We start from the raw sequence: 14,825 nt of genomic DNA on the forward strand, positions 1-14,825 counted from the left end.
TCCTTGCCAATGGCTCCTGATACCTTGTGTTTAGATGTTTAGCCTTTATGTTGCAGTGCATCATGTTTTCAGTGAGCTTAACTTGCCCTTGTCTAAATGGCACTTGAATTGGAGCAAATACTGCTTTAAGAGCGGAGTTCACACCACTCTCCAAATCAGAACAGCACTGTTCATGTTTTGGGGGCTGAACCTTTGTAGTGGGAAGAGCAACCAAGGAAGGACTGTGACCCCATTCTGGGTGGAATCGTTACATCTGTGTCTGCCGATTGTCACAGTGGAGCCTATTCTTCTGGTATTACAGAGTGTGTTTGGGAGTCTTCACTCTTCAGGTGAAGATGGCAAAGCGATTGCAGCATGTCCTCTGCAAGTGGGCTTGTTAAATCTGAGGAAAGGGCAGGGGTGCAAGGAGCTGCCCTTCACTTGGAGGAGGATTATGAAGCAAAGTCTCTGTGGTGGCTCCAGACATGGCAGCAGCTGCAGGTTGCAGTTGAGGAAGCTCAGGTGGACCGGGAGGAGCAGTTTCCTGCTGCACAAAGATGTGAATTCTGTTTGACAACAACAAACTGAAGCTCTTGCATTTCTTGTTATGTGAAGGCAGAACAGCTAGGGCGCTTCAGTGTAGCCAGTGAGCCCCTGTGCAAGGCTTCTTGGCAACCTAAGAGCCCAGACATAAATTCCAACTCTGCAAGTCATGTCACATTGCTGAGCTATCAGACCAGCTCTTCTGACCTGCTGGTTTGGGTCAGAAATGCTATCTTGGTTCTTGGTTCTTGAAATTCTCAGAAACATTGTATTTCCATAGCTTTTTTTTTCAATAAACTGACTATTACTATCAAACAAGTTTTGTTGAAAGATCCCCTAAGCGCTGTTCCTTAATGCATGTTTGAATTAGCTCTCTAAGAAGAAGGTGATCAGAAAGCTGGATTTACTGTCAGAAAAATCAGATCATCCCTGAATGCTTTTCAGAACCAGAAGTCTTTGGCTGCTAACCCATGATACTGAAAAGGACTCTGTGACCAGAGTTTAACAGTAGCTGCTGCAAAGTTCCCATTTCATATGAATTTTGTTTCCTGAATTCAGTGTGAAGCCACAGGAAGTAGTCTTAGCCACATGCTTTAGTGCACCTGTTGCTGATGGCAGTGGGCTACAGAAACAGTAGAAGAGGAATGCATATGCAAGGACAGTCATTTGGTTTAAAACGCAGTTCCCCTTGGAGCTGGGTGGTATTAAGCAAAATGGTTTGTATAACTTTTTTGTAACAATTACAAAGGAATGTAACAAGCTTATTAAGGTTACCAGGGATAATTGCTGCCATCGGGAGACATCTGTTACTTAATGAGCAGTCCACTGAATACAAGTAGAGATTAGGGCTCAATTAAAACCCTTCCCTCCTGCAGTAAAGGGGAAGATGAAATAATTCCACTATGCATTTCTTTGCACCAAAATAACTAATTCTGCTAATTCTGGAGAGGTTGTTTAAATGAATAGCTACAAAGGTATCTAATTGTTTTGAGCAATGTAATTTTGAATGTCTTGCTTCATGCCAGGGATTTCTATTAGCAGGTCTGGAAGCTTTGTTGTTCTTTCTGAAACTGCTGTTATTATTTTTTTTTTTTTATGAGAATCTTTAAAAACTGGAAAAATAGTCATGATTGCAAAGGGAAGAAACAAAAGTAGTGGTATAGAAGAGGAGAAACTTGTACAGTTCACTAGTAGGGCTGGTTGTGGAGGGAGGGAGGGAGGGAGGAAATTATAGGCAGGGCCAAGCTTTCAGCATGGGTTTCTGTCCTATTGTGAATGCTATGTAAACTCAGGACGTTCAGTATTTTTCCAAGGAGGGACTTGAAGAAGCAGCATCCTCTGCTGTTCCCTTCCTAAGAAGCCTGGTGGCATCTTGGCCGTGCGCTGGGAGCTGGAGGGACTGAGTCTGAAGTTACACTGATTTGCACAGGACACCTTGACTGCCTGCCTGGTGTGTACCCATTTTCCATCCTGGAGCCAGCGTGCATTTTGTGGAAGTTTATAGGTACTATGCAAGACTGCATTGATTGAATGGAGCATTGAACTGACCCAGCCTAGCAGGGCTGCTGCGAGCCCTTCCTGTGGCTGAGACCTGTGTGACTTGCACAGCTATGGGATGAAATGAAGTGGTGGAGCAGCTCCCTGGGACTCTGGTAAGTGAGGCAGGTCCATGTGGTGCTCCCCTCCTTTCGGAAGGGATTTGAACTGGACAGACTGGTTTTTGTGGTGGTGGGTGGGGCCTTGTTTTCTAGCGTTTGCTCTTATCCTTTCCAGCCCTGGGCAATGCCTGTATCTTGTTTTTCTTAGTTGCTGAATCACTGCCATTGTTTGTCCTCTCTGCATGCTTGCTGTGAGCTATGGGTGGAACAGATGGGTGTTATGTCTGCGTCACCGTGACCAGGTTCTGATGGTAGCTCTGCTTTCCCTGCCCTATCCAGCTGTTGGGTCAGCCGACCTCATGCTCCTCACAGCAGCTCTGGAGCTCATCATTGGTGCAGGGACCCAGGTGCACCCCAGTGCTGACAGCCTAGCATTGCTGCTACGTTAATCTATGTGCTGGTGACCCTGAAGAAGTGCCACACTGTACCTGCCTGATAAAAAGCCTGCCTTGTTGCTGTGGGTTGCATGCCGTGCACCTTGGTTTTTCCGTGGTCTCTGCTTTACTTTGTAGTTCTCTGCTTTTTTTGTGGTCTCTGCTTACTTTGTTTCTTATTGCTTGCTTAAATCACAGCAGCACATCTCCCACCTGGGGGAGGCAGGGTGCTCAGGGTCACAGCTGTCTCGAAGCTAAGACCTATAGTTGTGCAGGGTGGTAGGTTGGGTGCTGCAGTGAGGCATTGACACCCTGCAAGGACCTGCTGGGGTTTCTGGCTCTGACTGAGTGACAGTGGGTTTTGCTTAGCATGGCTTCATAGTTTCATTAGTGTGAAGGTGTTACACCACGCCATGTGTGAAATGGCAGAGCATGCGAACCAGATGTCAAAAGTGAGCACAGAGTCTTGCAGAAGATTTAAAGAAAAAGCACTATGACCTTTCCACTCCTCAGATGGTGACAGAGCTGTGGAATGCCTTGTTGGCTGCTCAGTGCTACAGGAACAAAGCAGGGTGATGGTAGTGCTGGTGAGCAAATGGAAAACAATCTCACTGCTGCCCTGTGTCTCCAGCAGCATGGAAGCCCATAGAATCATGAAGGTTGGAAAGTCCACTAAGATCATCTCATCCAACCATCAACAAATCCCCACTAACTATGTCCATCAGTGCCATATCCTCCGTGTTTCTTGAACACCTCCAGGGACGGTGACTCCGCCGCCTCCCTGGGCAGCCTGTTTCAAAGCATCACCATAATTCTAGAGAGTAAGTGTTTCCTAATATCCAACCTGAACCTCCCCCAGGAAAACTTGAGACTGTTCTCTCCGTTTTATTACTGTTACCTTGGAGAAGAGGCCAACCTCCACCTCTCCACTGCCTCCCTTCAGGCAGTTGTAGAGAGCAATAAGGTCTCCCCTGAGCCTCTTCTTCTCCAGGCTGAACAATTCCAGCTCCCTTAGCTGCTCCTACTACCTAACCAAGGTAGTATTGTTCTTGTTGAAGGGCTGACCTTAGGGATGAGTGAGAGGCTCTTACAGAACCTTTGTTCTGGCTTTCTCCCCACTTTTCCTGTGAGCAGGCCCATATGCCAACCTATTAAACCAGAGATACGCTGTCTTGATCAGACTACCACTGGCATTTTGTATGAGAGAGCTTGTTATTGAAGTCCTCAGAGGACAGAGTATTGTGTTCTACAAATAAAAACAGGAAACAGATGGCACTAGTTTCAAAAGTTAAGTGGTTTTTAACTAGTCCAGTGACTAATTCTCTTGTATAACTACAAAAATATTACATTTTTATCTTTGTAAAGATCAAAAGAACAACTTTGAAGCACTTAACAGGCACATGCAGTCGTGCATTTTAATAGGTGACAGACCAAATGTATCCATACGGTAATGGGACTGACTTGCTGATTTGAAATTCCTGCACGTATTCTTGTAGTGCATAAAGCCTAATGTCTGCTCTGTTTTTGTGCTTTTTTAAATTACTACTACTGTGGACCCAAGGTTGCCCCAAACACACTGCAGACATTAAGAGAAGAGGGGAAATGTCTGAAAACCAGAGGTCTGAGAGAGAGCCTGATGAGGATACATTGCATGGTGGGGAGAAAGCTTGAAGAGCTGCATGTCTCTAACCTAAGCTCATTATGTCAGCACCCACCACATTTTTGGGTCAACACACGTAATTGTGGATATCCATTTTACCTTCCTGAAGGAGATGAGAAGTAAGGCCATAGCATGCCTGGCTTAAGTTGGTACAAGTTGGCTCTGAGCTCCAATGTGATATCTTGGGCAGATTGTGTTGATTGTCATGTTGCTGTGACAGAAACCATAGTGCTGCCCAGCAGCTGGTGGAAGTGCAGTGTGCCAGCTGCTGAAAATTCAGAAAACTCTCTTCCAGTTGTAAAATTTATTCTGAGAACTGTTTTCCAATGGTGTGATTTATTCTGAGGGCAGAAGGAGCTTTTTTTCCAAAGCATTCTGGGATGCAGATATTTTAGGATTATGGTTGAGCTAAAGCTTGCTCTTATAGAAGATGCTGACTTTTATCAGCTTGTCTGCGAAATATCTGCTTCTGCTATCCTCAGATGTAATGTTAAAGTATGTCTTGCTACCATTTCTCATTGCCCTTTTCTTCAAGCCAAACCCCATAATATTTTAGGGGAATGCCATGGTGTGTATGATGGATCTTCTTCCATCTGTTTCTCTGAGATGATAAGGCTTTCCAGGACATGGGTTTCTACTTTATTTGCCTGATCTTTATGCTGCATGTGTGTTTGTTTGTTTGCAAGGAATCTCACTTTGTAGTTGCCTTGATTGAAAAGCATCCCTTTGGCAGTGGGGGCAGAAATAAAAGGCATAGTTGGGATACCCCTGTTCCTGGGACGGGTAGTACCCTTCCTCTGCATTCCCCATTTTTCTTTGCAAGTAGATCATCTATAAGTCACACTAACACAACGTGCTTTAGTAATCAGACAACACAGTCTTAATTCAATGACAATTGAGGGGGAATGAAGCAACTTCACTACCTGGCTTGCTCTTTAAAAATGCAACATGGGCCTGGGCAAGGCTGGTTCTTGAGAAGGCAAAGGAAGATCCGTTCGTAATCTCCACTCCTTTGACTTTTTGTTTCCTGGTTTCAGTGTTCTGCAATGTTTATCAAGGTATGTTTTGGCTCTGCATCCACCCGAGTGAAAAATGGCAGATGGAGGAGGCAGCCGCCCAGCAAAGCTGGCATCTTGCCCTTGAGTGCGCTAGTGCTGTCAGACGGAGTGCCAGCCTCCTTCCTCCAGACGGGTGCTGACACAAGCCTCCCTGTGCATGGCCACAGGAGAAAGCTCAGCAGGCCTGGAATGGCTCTCTAGCAAGGGGAGGGATTATTGGGCCTTTTTGTTAGCTTTGGCAGCGCTTATGCTTGTTCTGCAGAAGCCAGAAGTATCATGGAAAGCAAATGGAAAGGGACTGTTTTCTGACCAGTTCCTTTTCTGGGTGATGTGGGCTTCTCTAGGGACTTCCTGTGGGGTACAAATGGGAGAGCAGTGCACGAAGGTATCCCTTCACTATTGGCAGGCTGTTCTGCAGGAGCTGTACAGAGCCAGAACAGGTAGGAGCACTCCCTCCTCCCTTATTGCTGACAGCAGCAGTGGTGTCGGTGCTGTCCTGGTACATGGCGAGGCATATGGGCTCACAGCTTTCTGCCTAGCAAGCCGGCTCACTAGCTCCTTGCATGGCTCCCATGCAGGAGCAGGGCTGCTTGGTATGTACTTCACAGCGGGGAGTGTAAGGACAACTTATTTTATGGGGAAATTTAGACCTTACGCAAGATACAGAAAAGTTTAGCACCCTGATCTATCTGTAGGTGTCCTTGTGTATTGCAGGGGGATTGGACTAGATGGCCTTTAGAAGTCCCTTCCAACTCAAACGATTCTATGGTGATTCTATGATATCTGAACAGCAGGGAAGAAGAGTGCAGCCAGCCTTTGACCTATCTATCCCATCTTCCACTATTTCCTTTTTGTTCGCTTTTGTTAGTGACTTTTAACAGATAGTATTCAAGTGGAAGGCTGCATAGACACCACCATCACGGATGGAGACATATGTGGAGTGGAGTGAATGCCAGGAGGGAAGTCCTCCCACCAGAGCGTCATGTACTTTAGTGCTGTGCATAGCTTGTGGATCCCAGAGATGAGCTGGGAACAAAGAGCACAAGGAACCAACCCAGGGAAATAAAGAACTCTGAAGGGCTGATTTTAAAGTACATTTGCTGAGAGTCTTAATCATGTAACAGGAAATTAATTTAAAATGATGTCATAATAATAGCACGTGAAAGGAACACGAACATAGCATAACTTGTATAAACAGAAAGGGATCTGTGTGCTGACACTTGTGTAAGTGCAAAGCTGAAAGGATGGCAGGTGTGCAGCCTGTGGGCCAGAGGATGTGGAGGGCTGGCTTTCAGGCCCCAGGAACAGAGCTCTGCTTGTGCCCGCAAGTGCAACCCTTGTGGGAAGTTAAGTGCTGGGGGACATCTAACCTGGTGTTCTTTCCTTCAGCAGAAAAGGTTTAAGATTTTGTTATCCTGTGGTTAGATTGATTCAGAAGTAGTCCTGTCCTGTGATTACAGTGATTTTCATAGAATCATAGAGTCACAAGGTTGGAAAGGACCTACAAGATCATCTAGTCCAACCATACTCCCATCACCATTGCTACCACAGGTCACTAAACCAGAGCTTGTATCTCCTCCTCCAGATGGCTCTTGAACACTGGCAGGGATGGTGACTCCACCACCTCCCTGGGCAGCCATTCCAGCACCTGACCACTCTCTGAGAGAAAAAGTATTTCCTCATGTCTAATCTAAACCTCCTGTGGCACAACTTGTGGCCATTTCCTTGGGTCCTGCTTGTTGCCTGGGAGAAGAGGCCAAACCCCTCTGAAGATCTAAAAAAGCTGGTTTGCAAAAATTACGCAAATACAAAAGAAAACTATAGAAATAATCCAGAACCATCACTTTCACGGTATAGAAGAACTTGGGAAGAGCAGGCTAGCTTTTGTCTAATTTAAAAACAGGGTGCTCAGACAGCAGATAAATCTGCCTGCCCTGAAGAAATTGCTCCTGACATTCTAAAACAAGGATTCGAGATGGTTGCATTTCTTCTTTCTGCAAGTCACTGTCATGTCTCGAATACCTGACAGCAGCAGAGACAGAGGGAGGCAGCAGCTGAACACAGCCTGAACTGCCCGTGTGCAATAGATCTTGGCATTGTCTTTTTTCAAGTGAATAGAAAAACCTTGATAGTATTATGGTTTATGTGGTATATGATAATAATCTGATTCATTTCCTGTTCAGATTCTTGCCCAAATGTTAAGTCTAATTTTTGTTGTTGTTGTATAAGAAGCAGTTAAGGATGTATCTCCGCATCCTTGCATGGTATTTCTCATCTCCGTACAGGAAACAAATTCTAAATGGTTCTGCTGCAGCTTGATCCCGTGTCCAGGAATGTTTCTCTTCAACAACACTGCCAACAAAAAAAGGAGCACTTTTTAAATTGTATCAAGGTAGGATGAGGTGCGTGTACACACTCCCCTCTCCATTGAGGACGTACATCAACATTTGGGCCTTTCCTGCAGTGAAAGGCCCCAGCACATTTCCCTGTGCCCAGCCTTGGATCGGGGAAGCCTTCTCTCCTTGTAGGAAATCACAGTGCTAGGATGCTACATCCTTGTTTCCTACCACCGCCTGCTTGTCCTAGTTGGGCATAGGGACCCTTTTGCTGTTTGCAGGATGCCCTGGGAGGTGCTTGGAGCAGTCACACATAACTTGGTGTGCTTGCACGCAATGAGCAGCACTCTAGGTGAGTCTCCTGCTGGAGCAACAAATTAGGGTGATGCTGATAAAACAGCTTCCTGTGTTTGCTTATTAAAACGTAAGGTACAAAAGGAGCTGAGTTGTTTAGCTTTTCCTCACAGGCAGCTACTTTGTGTTGATGCAACTTCCTTGGGAGGCAAAAAATCAAGAGGAAAATTCAGGCTCTTTTCCTGTTGTGTCATGCTGATGCAGCTATTCCGGAAGACAGAGCTTTCTGTGTTGTTAGTGTTGGCCTTTGTGTCGTAGTCTTCAAACCTTCTACATGCTGCAGCTCCGCTAGGGCAGCAAGTCTGCTTCGTACTTTTCTGGCTGAAGGCTTCTGGAAAGGATAAGAGCAAGGGGATGGGAAAAAAAAAAGCCTGTTTCCTTGATGGGGCAGTCTGAAAGTCTGAAAGTCTGGCTGTGGTAGTATGCAGCCACTTGGACAATGTTATTGCACTGTGCCACGGTGGCAAGGCAAGGGCATTGCAGAACGAAAATTAGGGGAATCTGTGCTTTTGCTTTTCAGCTGTGTCTGCAGATTTGGGAGGGTATGCCTGACAAGGAATACGGTGGAGTTAACATAGCTTATTTTACATTATAATGTTCCTTTTTTTTTCTTTTTTTTTTTTTTCTGTTTTATCTTTCTTTTTCTTTTCTTTTGTAGTTTGAAGATGAATACGTGAAGCACGGTGAAGCACGTTAAAGCAAAGGCACCAGCGATGCATGCCAAGTCTCTGCTCCCAGACTTATGAACAGATGCCAAGCCTCCTGCTTCCAATTACACAACCCTTCCACCTCTTGCTCCAGAGGCTGCATGCACAGGTTTGACCATCTCTAGGGGGACAGGAGGGTGCTGCAGGCTCAGCCCTGCTGCTGCTGGCAGTCGGGTGCAGCTCATCTGGTGAGCACCAGGAAGCAGCCCTATGTAGGTTACAAGGCATTTCTGCTAATGCTGCTGGCTGGCCAACAGCCTCAGGGACTTCCTCCCTGTCCTGCTGACTCGGCATTTTCTTCCAAACTAAGCTATGGGAGGGTGTTGCCTGCCCTTGGGGAGGCCCCCCCTCCATTCTCTTGATTATCATTTCTTAGTCTCCTAAGCAGAACAGCAGCACAAGAGCTGTTCGGAGCATGGATACTGCCATGCAGGTGGAAAGGGAGAAAGGGGGGGACTGGCTGCATGGTCATCTTAGGTGAGACTGTGGAGTGGGTGCAACTGAAAGAAAGAGATCTACCTGTGGAGTTTAAGCACCACACTGTCAGGATGAGAAGAAGGCTGCAGCAGCTGGAGCCTGCTCCTCAGTACCTGAGGATTAGCATTGCTTGGTTCGCGGCTTTTGACCAGCACGCCTGTTTCTGTGGGGTTCTGTCCCACACAGAAGCATAAACATGTTTTTCTATCAGCTTTGGTTCACATCCAGCTAATACGTTCTCCTAATACATCCTGACTTGCCTGGTGGAAGCAGGCTGTAGCCAGAGACTGCCCCCCACCAGCAGCAGGTATGTGGGTCACGGTGCTGGAACTGGTGTCAGGGAACTGCCTGTGGTGGGAAATGGGTGCTGCATGCACTGCTGTCAGATGCGTGGTGACATCTAAAGCTTCAGAAACAGTATCCGCAGCTCTGTCTCAGCCCCACGTTTCTTCTAACAAAGACTTGTGTAGGGTCTTTGCCCTCTGCAAGAGCATAGGCTTGCTGCAGCTTTGTGCCCTTCTGCTGGGAGTGGACTGGCAGGGGTACATACCTGCTTCAAAGCACTGCAAGGAGGGAGGATAATGATATCTTCAACTTGAGTATGGAAGAGGAGAGAAAGCACTCACAAGATCCAACTTTGTTCAGTGCAGTTACTCTGGAGAAAAAGCAGGTGAAGTGTATTCTTGCTTTAAGACAGGACTTGGTTCCCACTTTGATTTTGAAAGAAGTTGATCTGTGCTTAGTCTCCGGCTGATGCTGTGGGAGGCAGCTGCTGGTTTCTAGCCTCTGCAAGGCAGTGTGTAGGGGACAGTTCTGGCATCCTCAGGCTGTTTCTGCCTTTGGATAACCTGATAAATCCTGACAAACTGATGTGGAATGCGAGAGAAGTCATGTAGAATTTGTTTCCCCATTCATAGAAACAAGCAGAAAATCTACTCTCATTTCTTGGCTTTTTAAGCTGTTTGGGAAGGGTCCTAAGGGAAGAATGGCAGGCTCCCTCTAGCCTTCTTCTTCTGGAAGAAAGTGGAAACTTAGGCCTTATCTCATACTCTTGCATGTGATCTACGTCTCTCTATTATCACCCTATGCTCTCTGCACAAGAGCAACCTCTGAGGCCCAGGGTAGAAGTGTGCTGAGAGCAGGCTGAGCTTGAGCCTTGGGAAAAAGTTGGTGCTGATGGGAAAAGAAACAAAAGCTAACCCTTACTTCACATCTCTGCAGGTGCATGGTGGTGATGTCAGAGCAGGTGAGGAATTGTTATGTGCTGAATGAAGTACAGAGCCTCTTGTATTAACATTTTTAAATGTTTTGATAACCCAAAGTCCTCCCTGTTTGAAAAACAAGGGCCATTCTGCTGAGAGGTATGAGAGGAAAGAGACAGCTTTTGGGAACCTCATGGCATCTCCTCACCGAAATGCTGCGCCCTGCAGCTTTCTCCATCCCTTTTCTAGAGCAATTGTTGTTATGCTTATCATCCGTTTTAAGGAACGATACAAATCCAGTTAACAACTCTCCAGTGCATGCCAAGCAATAAATATAAAAAGTAGAAAGATAGGGAGCAGAATTCTGTTCTTCCTCAAAACTATTTCTGCACCTAATGCTGCAGGAAGTGATTGGGAAAGAATAACTTGTGCAAAATAGTTGCATCAGCCTTTCCAGTGCTGAGAACTGACTGTCAAGAGGAGAGAAATCTGCTTCTGAATTTCAGCTTGCAGAGAAGAAGGTGCACGAACAACTGGTTCTCATCTTTGTGTCCCCATTCAGCAGCAGTAATAGAAAGCAGAGTCTGAAGGGCAGTGTCATGCATGGTGGGCAATCATGAGTCTTAAGAAGCTGTGGCCGAGTAGTTAGAGAGCACTGGGAAGCTTTCAGCATAAACTTTTGTCAGAGGAGTACAGACAGAAATATTTTGTAGCTCCAGACCTTCCATAGGGTTTACAGCCCTTGTTGTAATTGCAGATATGAGATGACTACGTGAACCATACAAGATCAGTATACGAAGAAAGAGAAATTAAACTTGCAGTACACAACGCGTAAGTATTTACTCTTGGCAGATCCAGGACTGGGGGATGCTGTTTTTCTGCAGTACCAAAGCTGTTTTCAGCAGGCTTGTAAGCTTTAATAAGTGATTTATGTTCTTTTGTAACCAACGGTGAAATGTTCTTGGGCATCAAGGGCAGGAAACATAGCCCCTCTGTAAATTAAAATCAGTATTGTTCTAATTATGTTAGCTGATGGTGTGATGGCAGTGTCTAACTCTTATCTGTTCCCAGCACTGATTTACTGTAAAGGGAAGTAGTTGTTGGATTGGGTATCAGCTTGTTTAGCCTTTCCGATAAAGAAAGTAAATTGTTTGCAGAGTATTTAAAAGGGTGTGCCAGGAGTGCACTCAGCTTTGCTATTTAGAAGCCCTGAGGCTCTGCTGTGGGAGACCCCAGGATCTCTTCAGCAAGGTTTGCCACACGGTAAGCCCTAGAATATGAAAGAGCTGGCATGGACTGCAAGTCAGTCCCATGCCTTTTTTGGTTTTTTGGCTTGTGAATTCCTGGTAGCAGTACCTATCTGAATGACAGACCAGTGCTGCAATGGGTGTGATTCTAACTGTCTTTCCCTGCTGAGGACTGAGACGTCCCATTGTAGTTTGTTCCTGAGAGAAGATATAATACTAAAGAGTGAGGAGGCAGGGGCTGTAGTAGATGTCTGTATGAAGGACTTTAGAATGGCCCTTATGGCTGCTGAGACATTATGTGGCTGTAACTCTGGGACAAATAGTTTCCCGTGTTTTCAAGCTTAGGCAGCTGAAGAAGGAGAGAAAGTTAAACATCACTGGATCTCTTACAGATAAAATTTGAATCTGAACTTCCTAATAAAATTAAACAGGATTTTAATTGTTACCAGTTGCTATCCAAAAACAAGCTCAAAACTATCTCCTCTCCTTTCTGTTATCTACAGCAAAATGTTCAACCAAAGTAAACAGAAACCAACAACTAAGCTGATGTGGCAAGCGTGGCTGATCTACACAGCCTTGGCTGCATACCTCTCTGAAGAACAAACCCTGAGACAGGCCTGTCCTTCATGTGATGCCACTCAGTCTTGCAACTGCTCTTCCATGGGTTTGGACTTCATTCCCTCGGAGCTCACAGGCAAAATCACAGTGTTAAACCTGGCCCACAACAGGATAAAGCTGATCCGGGCACACGATCTGCAGCAGGCTGTGAACCTGAGAGTCCTACTGCTGCAGTCCAACCAGATCAGCTCCATAGACGAGGACTCGTTTGGCTCCCAGGGGAAGCTGGAGCTCCTGGACTTGTCAAATAACAGCCTGGCTCACTTGTCCCCAATGTGGTTTGGGCCCCTTTTTTCACTCCAGCACCTCCGCATTCAAGGCAATTCCTACAGTGACCTGGGGGAAAGTTCCCCCTTTTCAAGCCTGAGCAACTTGAGCTCCCTCTATCTGGGCAACCCACAGTTCTCTGTCATCAGGCAAGGAAACTTTGAGGGCATTACGTTTCTCAACACTCTGAAGATCGATGGTGGCAACCTCAGTCAATATGAGCCTGGAAGTCTGAAATCGATTAGGAAGATAAATCACATGATCATAAGCATAAGAAGGATTGATGTGTTCTCAGCAGTCATCAGGGACCTTGTGCACTCTGCTGTTTGGTTAGAAGTTAGAGAGATCAAATTAGATATTGAAAATGAAAAACTGGTTCAGAATTCTACTCTTCCTTCAACAGTACAAAAACTTACATTTAATGGTGCTTCATTCACTGACGAATATATTAGCCGAATAGCAGTGTTATTGAAGGAAATCACATCTTTGAGAGAATTAGAAGCAATAGATTGTGTGCTTGAGGGGAAAGGAGTGTGGGATACAAAAGAAATCGCACGAAGTAGACTAAGTTCTGTTGAAACAATTTCCATTAAAAATTTGACTATTCAGGATTTTTATCTGTTCTTTGACCTGGAAGGTATAGAGACACAAGTAGGTAAGCTGAAAAGACTCAGCATTGTAAGCTCTAAAGTCTTCATGGTACCGTGCAGACTGGCACGGTATTTTTTATCACTGTTATATCTTGATTTCCATGATAATTTGCTTGTAAATAATCGCTTAGCTGAGACAATCTGTAAAGATGCATGGCCTTCATTACAAACTCTAAATCTAAGTAAAAATTCCCTGAAATCCCTAAAACAGGCTGCCACATACATAAATAATCTACACAAACTGATTAATCTTGACCTCAGTGAAAACAATTTTGGTGAGATTCCAGACAAGTGTGAATGGCCTGAAAACCTGAAATATCTGAATCTCTCCAGCACTCAAATTCCCAGGTTAACACCTTGCATTCCCTCAAGTCTTGAAGTGCTGGATGTTAGTGCTAACAACCTGCAGGATTTTGGACTGAAACTGTCATTTCTCAAGGAGTTGTACCTGACAAAAAACCATCTGAAGACCTTGCCTGAAACCTCAGCCATTCCTAACATAGTGGCCATGTCGATCAGCAGAAACAAGCTCAACAGCTTCTCCAAGGAAGAGTTTGAGTCCTTCAAGCAACTGGAGCTGCTGGATGCCAGTGCCAATAACTTTATCTGCTCCTGCGAATTCCTCTCCTTCATTCACCATGAGGCCAGGATAGCCCAGGTGCTTGTGGGATGGCCAGAAAGCTACATCTGCGACTCTCCGCTGGCGGTGCGAGGGGCACAGGTTGGGAGTGTGCATCTGCCACTGATGGAGTGCCACCGGTCCCTCCTGGTGTCCTTGATCTGCACCCTGGTGTTCCTGTTCATCCTCACCCTGGTGGTCGTTGGATACAAGTACCATGCAGTCTGGTACATGAGAATGACCTGGGCATGGCTCCAAGCCAAGCGCAAGCCCAAGCGAGCCCCCGCAAAAGACATCTGCTACGACGCTTTTGTCTCCTACAGCGAGAACGACTCCAACTGGGTGGAAAACATCATGGTGCAGGAGCTGGAGCAGGCATGTCCACCCTTCAGACTATGCCTCCATAAGCGGGACTTTGTGCCCGGGAAGTGGATTGTGGACAACATCATTGACTCCATTGAGAAGAGCCACAAGACGCTCTTTGTGCTATCAGAGCACTTTGTGCAGAGTGAATGGTGCAAGTACGAGCTGGATTTCTCACACTTTCGCCTCTTTGATGAGAACAACGATGCGGCGATTCTCATCCTGCTGGAGCCCATTCAGAGCCAGGCGATCCCCAAGAGGTTCTGCAAACTGCGGAAGATAATGAACACCAAGACCTACCTGGAGTGGCCTCCTGATGAAGAGCAGCAGCAGATGTTTTGGGAGAACTTGAAAGTAGCCTTGAAATCTTAGATAGTAATATTAAAAACCGAGCCTGTAGCTGTGCTCTACTGGATTATTTCCATTGACTTTGTCCCTTTATCTATCAGTATCCATCTAACAGAGATCTGAGCTACTGTAATTGCTGTTACTTGCTTCAAAATTATACTCTTCTTGTCTCTGTGATCCTGAATTTTCTGAGTATTTTAATCTGCAGTCTTATGAAAAGCAGTTTTGCTTAAAGTTTTCCTGTTGAAAATTTTTTAGATACACAACTATCTCTTTTATATAGCTTTATCTTTGCAAAATCTTTACATAAGAGTCTGCTTATGCAGCAGATATTTTCATCCTAGCTCCCATACTGCATATATCTA

At 45.6% G+C, this 14,825-nt stretch overlaps 1 protein-coding gene across 8 annotated transcripts; it reads left to right on the plus strand.

The window, feature by feature from the left end:
- The first annotated feature begins 1,777 nt into the window (after positions 1 to 1,777).
- LOC107313061 (toll-like receptor 2 type-1) lies at positions 1,778 to 14,644 on the plus strand. Of its 8 annotated transcripts, XM_015860989.2 has the most exons (5): positions 7,989 to 8,504; positions 8,621 to 8,778; positions 10,368 to 10,392; positions 11,106 to 11,179; positions 12,099 to 14,644. In XM_015860989.2, exon 5 carries the CDS (start codon positions 12,103 to 12,105, stop codon positions 14,482 to 14,484), a length of 2,382 nt encoding a protein of 793 aa, XP_015716475.1. In that variant the 5' UTR covers positions 7,989 to 8,504; positions 8,621 to 8,778; positions 10,368 to 10,392; positions 11,106 to 11,179; positions 12,099 to 12,102; the 3' UTR covers positions 14,485 to 14,644. The 8 variants fall into 8 exon arrangements, with proteins under 8 accessions (XP_015716474.1, XP_032300237.1, XP_015716475.1 ...); XM_015860988.2 differs by lacking the exons at positions 7,989 to 8,504; positions 10,368 to 10,392 and adding an exon at positions 1,778 to 2,174; XM_032444346.1 differs by lacking the exons at positions 7,989 to 8,504; positions 10,368 to 10,392 and adding an exon at positions 6,988 to 7,960.
- The last annotated feature ends 181 nt before the right edge of the window (positions 14,645 to 14,825 follow it).

Source organism: Coturnix japonica, chromosome 4 (assembly GCF_001577835.2).
Source record: "Coturnix japonica isolate 7356 chromosome 4, Coturnix japonica 2.1, whole genome shotgun sequence".
In the NCBI taxonomy this organism is placed as follows: domain Eukaryota; kingdom Metazoa; phylum Chordata; class Aves; order Galliformes; family Phasianidae; genus Coturnix; species Coturnix japonica.

Bases quoted from the DNA above. Each gene is read 5' to 3' on its own strand.
- LOC107313061 (XM_015860988.2), top strand. From the start codon at position 12,103: ATGTTCAACCAAAGTAAACAGAAACCAACAACTAAGCTGATGTGGCAA.